The sequence below is a fragment of the Terrapene carolina genome, unplaced genomic scaffold (assembly GCF_002925995.2).
Source record: "Terrapene carolina triunguis isolate 2854851 unplaced genomic scaffold, T_m_triunguis-2.0 Scaffold838, whole genome shotgun sequence".
NCBI classification, from domain to species: domain Eukaryota; kingdom Metazoa; phylum Chordata; order Testudines; family Emydidae; genus Terrapene; species Terrapene triunguis.
Genome location: NW_020665189.1, coordinates 17,782,556 through 17,788,854, shown reverse-complemented (window position 1 = coordinate 17,788,854; position 6,299 = coordinate 17,782,556). Strand labels below are relative to the sequence as shown.

Below are 6,299 nucleotides of genomic sequence, written 5' to 3'. Positions count from 1 at the left end.
TTTTTTTTTTTGCTTGGGGCGGCCAAAAAGCCAGAGCCGGCCCTGATCCTAAACCAGTTAAGAGGGAGTGCTGTTTAAAACTGTGTTAAGAAAGGACCCAGTTCCCCTCTCTCCCATGCAGGAAGGGATCTTAACTCTGAAGTTCCCCTCACACTCAGATCAGGTGGTGTGTGGAGGCAGAAGTGGGTCAGGGAGATAGGGAAAGGTGAAGGGCATGGGGATTTTCACCCTCCCAGTACAATGAACAGGGGATTCTGTCCCAAGAATTTGTGGACTGTTGGAAAATTGCAGAGGCTAGGGTTAGTCAGGCAGAGACTCCTTGCTTTTATACTGTCTCTACTGCACCCACTCTTCTTCCAGCTCCCTGGCAGTGCCTGAAAGTTGAGCAAAGTTGCATGAAACTGGGAGCTCACAAGCAGCGAGATTCATATTCTATACTTAACAGGAAAGCATAGTCAAATTTTTTTGGTCATGTGCATGGGTAGAACTACTACGGAGAGCTACTACAAAAACCCTGCACACAAGCAAGGGCAAATGGGTATGTCCTTCACTGAACACTAAATGTCTTAGCAACTCCAACCTATAGAATCAATAAATACAAGAAGTTGTGGCCACGAGGAGGAATTGAGGCTCTAGGATTTTAATCCTACTTCCTAGAGATAGTCAGGAGTCTCAAAGTTGTAAACTCCAGGTGGGAAACAGGGGAACTAAGGATCAGTCAGCATGCCAAGAGGAAGAATGTCACAGAAAACTTAATTTGAGTGTGAGGCTGTACATCACAGGAAGGAGTGTTTTCGCTATAATGGAGTTCTGGGGGGGGAGGACTTCAAGCTGGATTTTGTGTGAACAGAGACTCCTAAAGACAATATTCTGGGGTGCCTGCAAGAGGGAACAGCAGTGCTCCACCCCTGAAGTTATCAAGACACAAATCCTTAAGCTCAGTATCCTGCTGAGGCAGCAATGATCTCAACCTTGCTGAATCCCCAAGATAGAGACATGAATTCTGAACTATGTGTTTGATCTAGCTCTTCGTAGCAAGCTCAGGGTCAAGAATGACAACAGTGAATATGGGCTGATAGGAACCCAACCATCATACAGGAACAAAACAGACAGTAAAAGATGCTGTACCCCAAAGACGTGGGCCTGCATCGAAATATGAGGCACTTCATCTTTACTTTATATAGCACAGCATATAAACAGAAGTAAATCTAAAAACACATGGAAAAATAGTACTCATTGGACAGGTATTATTTGAGGGAAAAAAGTTATCTAGTCTTAAATGGTCACCTTTCTGATAATTTCGGCCCATATTTTATAATGTGTTTGAAATGTGGTCCTACAGAATACAACATTAAAGGAACTGTTTTCGTAACTAGTATTTACAGGTCATGACAATCACAAAAGTGAAACTGACTAGAAACAAAAAGTGAAACAAACTAGTCTTATTTCATTGTCCAAGTTGAACGTAGTGCAAAAAATAAATTAGCAGCATAATTTGGAAATAGGAGATTTGTTTTTATAAACTATTTCAGTTCTAATAACCTAGGGTGTTAACAATAACACACATAAGGAAATGAAAGTATATATTTTTAGCCTGTCACCTGTTAAAACAATTGCATTGTCACTGAATATTTTCCAATACATCCATTATTTGGCATATAGTTGCGACTCTGTGAGCCCCTCCATACCTGCTGGCAGAGGGCACACTATACTGTAACTCACAATAGGTCTGACACACTCAGTGCCCTCAACACATCATTGCCATGATATTCATTTAACAGGTGTCTTGTAATAAGTCATTTGAAAACTATCTCCATGCTTGTCATTAATATCACATGTAACAATGTTGTATGTGAAATTATGCATGCCCTCTGATATTGTTTTGTAGTCTGTAAACAGACATAGGAGGCAAAACCGTTTCCCCCCTGTTTTTTCCTTGTCTGACCAGCTTAATCACAGGCAGAGGACAATGGAGGTACATTTACATATAAGGTAAACAAAGCCATCAAGCCAACAAGCAGGGGAAAAGACCACTTAATGATCACAACCACAGATGAAGTCTGTACCCTTCAGGAAGCCTTTCAGGCTCTTGAAACAGAGACAATGGACTTTGGGGTAATATATGTGTGGGCAAAGAGATATTTGAGTCATCCGTCTCCTGGGAGAACAAAGAAGATACACTGTATCTACATTGTAGATACAATTCACTGTATCTACAAAAGATGGGTCCTCCTACTAAACTAGCTGGAGAACGCTGATAACTTAGTGTGAGTAAGAAACCAGGGTATGACCATTGTGCTGTGAGCATGCTGCTGGTGTCAGGGCTCTGAGCCAAAGGTGCACAGCACAGGAGGCAATTAGGGTTCCAAGGCAGGTGGTGAGAGAAGCCCTTTTTAGTCTGAGTGAACCCCAAAAGCATCACAATAGTAAATTAAGATTTTGGCTGTACGGAGATGTTTATATATAAAGAAGTTATTATTAATTATCCGCAGTAATGTACTGCCAAATTTTAAGATGGTAATTATTTAAAAATGTAGTATAATATAGTGACATGATAGAAGTAGATATTTTTCAAGATTTTAATGCATTTGGGGGACAATTCAAAACTTAAACCTACCCTTTACCGAACAGCGGTACACTGAATATTGCTGTACTCATAATATTGAACACTTGTATAGCAGCTTTTCACTTGTAAAATCACAAAGCACTTCACAGAAGCATGACCATGTCCATTTTATAGATGAGCAAAAGGAGGCACAAGTGACTTGCCAATGGCTGAACTGAGAATAGAAGCCAGGTCTCCACGTTGGACCAAACGTAACTCTGAGACATCTAAGGAAAATACTGTTTTTATCTATACAAGGCATCATTATCATCATCATTATTATTATTTTACCCTAATGCCCTCAAATCCCAACGTTGGGAAGGAAAAAAAATCAAATGTTCAAACCTTGGTAAAAGTGCTATGACTGGTGTAATGAAGCACACTAAATAAAAGCTAGGATCTGACAGTTGATCCTCCATAAGCCAGTAGGGGCTTGTGGGTTCATTACAAATAACGCAGACAGCATTGTAGATAGTTGAGAAGGTGAAGTAAAGCAGAACACTTCCAATCATTGTGATCCAATGGAAGCATGTCTATGAACAGAAGCAGAGAACACATTAATGGAACCAAACACTGATGCTAGATCCCATGACTTTAGTTTTAGTACAGGGGAACATATAAGGATATTGGAAGGAACATACCTGTACAGATCATGTTATTGAGAACTATTACATAATGCAATACATATATATTACAGAATAAAACATGCCCTCGTCCACATAACTCATTGAAAGCACAATAACTTGCAAGTAATAAAGACTATCTCTAAGAGCATGGCATAAAGTCTCCTATTCTTATGCCTAACTGCAAGAATTCTGCATTGTTCTGTCCCAAAGACATTGTATGAATAATCAAAGGTATTCCAGGGAGGCAATTAATCTAGGCAAATCATCCATTTTTGTTGGCCCATTGATGATACCTCGCTGCATATAAGGAAACGTATTTCCTTTGTGTGATCCAGAGTTAAAAAATGACTCAAAGACAATTCCATGGCTTTCTGTAGGCCCTATCTACACTATCTTATAATCATATTTAAACACACAAAAAGTAAAATTGTCATCTGTACACATCACATTTACAGACATACCCAAGTTTTCATTTCTAGAGCTTGGTGCAAGAGAATTGTGAAGAGAGAGATGGTATTGATGGGGGTTCCAAATGTAAAGACATCAATGTCAGAGTCCTTGTACATCTAGAAAATAGACAAAAATCAGATATGCATTCTGACTAGTCAAGGTTTAAGAAAACACTGGTGTTTTGGGGTTTTTTTTTTTACTTCTTTAAAGAAGTAGTGTTTAAATCCTCTACGTACTTACCAAATAAGGGACAAAGAAGCAGATGAGACTCTGGTAGAAGGCATCCAACACGGCAATACTAAAAGTTGACAGCTTGTAGGTCTGTAGGAAGTGAGGGATAACCATTATCACACTGATTCTGCTAGTTTGTACTGCATCCATTAACTCATCTTTAAGAGCCTGATCCTGCAGTTCTTATTCAGGCAAAACTCCCATAAGGGCTGTATGTTTGGGCCAAATGTTATTCTTTAAAACTCCTTTCCATAGAACAGTAAGTTTAGGGAAATGTAATGTGATTGCACATGTTGACATTTAGGCCTTTATCATGACTTTTAATGCAAGAGCTGCAGTAACCGATAGGGTCACTATGGGAGTGGCAGGTTGATGAGGCCTTCAGAATGCCAGAGCACCAATGACTATGCCCTTTGAAAACATGAAGAAATACATTCCACCGAGACCAGGCCAACAGCGGGTGTTGGAAGAGGGTGGGACCTCTTCAGAGAGTCTGTTGGCAGCATGACTACCTTCCACATTTTGTACTCCAAGAGCTGGACTGTCAGAACATCAAAGTGAAACTAGTCTGAGTCATGTGCGCTCAGCACCACTGAAAATCACACCCCAAACTAAAAATGTGACTGCTGCATAAAACGGAGGAGCCCTGACTCCTTGTGTATTCCACTGTTCTGGGACCTGAAAAGGGCAGGTCAAAATCTGCCCTCAAAAAAGGTTTTGATTAGAACAGATTAGAAAAGAACAGTTGAGCCCAAGCTAGGCTAAGCATTTTAAAATTACAGAGAAAAAAAATGTGTGCATTTGTAATAAATAAATAAAAGATCAGCCTGGTTCTCTGAACTTGACAGGGAGGTTTGAGAAAAAGCTTAATATAATCGCTTATACATATTCCCTGATTTTTATCAATTTCTGAGTATTCAAAGGAAAAAATGAAAGCATCCGGGCCTGGAAAAGCAGGGACACCAAACTCTTATAGTGACAAAAGAAGTACTTTGTATATTAAAAGGACTATTTCTAAACATAACAGCAGGAGCGCATACACACAGTCTGCCAGCCTTTTGTTGATCTAAAGTCTTAAGTTTACGTGTCACTTTCTGCTGCCATCTTCACTTTAAAAGCTTTTCCTTTAGAACTCCTGCTTAGGTTACAAATACTCAGACCCCATCAGAATTTAAATCAGGGACCATGCTGTTTTTATACTCAGCTCTTACCTTTCAACTCCACTCATTTATTTCTTCCTACATCCTCTAATAATGAAAAACAAAAGTCTTAATTCTTCCACTTCATCTTTCTTTAGGTCAGAGACATTACACCTTTCTGATGTTAAGAGAGTCTTCAGGGTTTCAATGTATAGGGCTTGATTCTCCAAAGCTGCTCTCCACTGACTTCAATGGACTTATGTTGTTTGCAGTGTTGTTATAGCTGTGTTGGCCCCAGGATGTTGAAGACATGGGATGGGTGAAGTAATATCTTTTATTCAGGGCCGGCTCCAGGCACCAGCTTACCAAGCAGGTGCTTGGGGCGGCTACTCCGGAGAGGGGCAGCACGTCCAGCTGTTCGGCAGTAATTCGGCGGATGGTCCCTCACTCCTGCTTGGAGCGAAGGATCTTCCGCCGAATTGCCGCCGCAGATCACGATCGCGGCTTTTTTTTTGTTTGTTTGTTTGGCTGCTTGCGGCGGCCAAATTCCTAGAGCCGGCCCTGCTTTTATTGAACCAACTTCTGTCGAAGAACAGCTTTGTGGAAGCTCCAAAGCTTGTCTCTTTCATTAGCAGACATTGATCCAATAAAAGGTATTACCTCACCCACCTTATGTCTTCAGTGGACTTACACAGGAGTGAAACTGGAGTGACTCAGTGGCCAATCAGGCCCAGGAGATTTGTGACCGCACTAATCCTCCGGTTTACACCTTCCAACTCAGCCCCATCATTTGCACCAGCACCCAGCCCAGCTTCCACCACCACCTCCACTTTAAGTCCACTCACAGGTACCTGTCATGACCCTAGTTACACAATCCTTTGGGTGGCTGTAAGCAGAAGAGAAAGAATAGGTGGATAGTGGATATCAGGGAGGGGAGGAGCACGAACCACTGCCTTATCAAACAAAACAGCAGATCTCATACAGTTACACCAGCAGCCAAGACCCACCTCTGAATTTTGCCCACTCTTGTATAGTTCAGGCAAACTTAGGAGTGTTTCTGCAGATACATCTTTATCCAGGATTCCAAAAAGGATGGGGGGCATCGAGGTGAAAAAGAGGTTGAAGAAGATCATCTGCCAGTAATCTATCATAGTGGTCCCTGAGAAGCCACAGAAGAACTGGTACCAGAAGAGCAGGCTGACGTAGCTCTGTGAGAGAAGTGAACAAAAACCATCAAACGATGCATTA

General features: G+C 41.1%; 1 protein-coding gene across 1 annotated transcript in view; it reads right to left on the bottom strand.

Annotated features, from left to right (window-relative positions):
• Positions 1–6,299, bottom strand: part of ATP10B (ATPase phospholipid transporting 10B (putative)) — a 67,461-nt gene that overhangs the window by 3,218 nt on the left and 57,944 nt on the right. Inside the window, exons 18-21 of the mRNA XM_029913753.1 lie at positions 6,059–6,259; positions 3,922–4,002; positions 3,693–3,797; positions 2,951–3,138 (exon numbers count right to left, since the gene is read on the bottom strand). Coding sequence (XP_029769613.1) covers positions 2,951–3,138; positions 3,693–3,797; positions 3,922–4,002; positions 6,059–6,259 — 575 coding nt within the window. The remainder of the gene's footprint in view (positions 1–2,950; positions 3,139–3,692; positions 3,798–3,921; positions 4,003–6,058; positions 6,260–6,299) is intronic.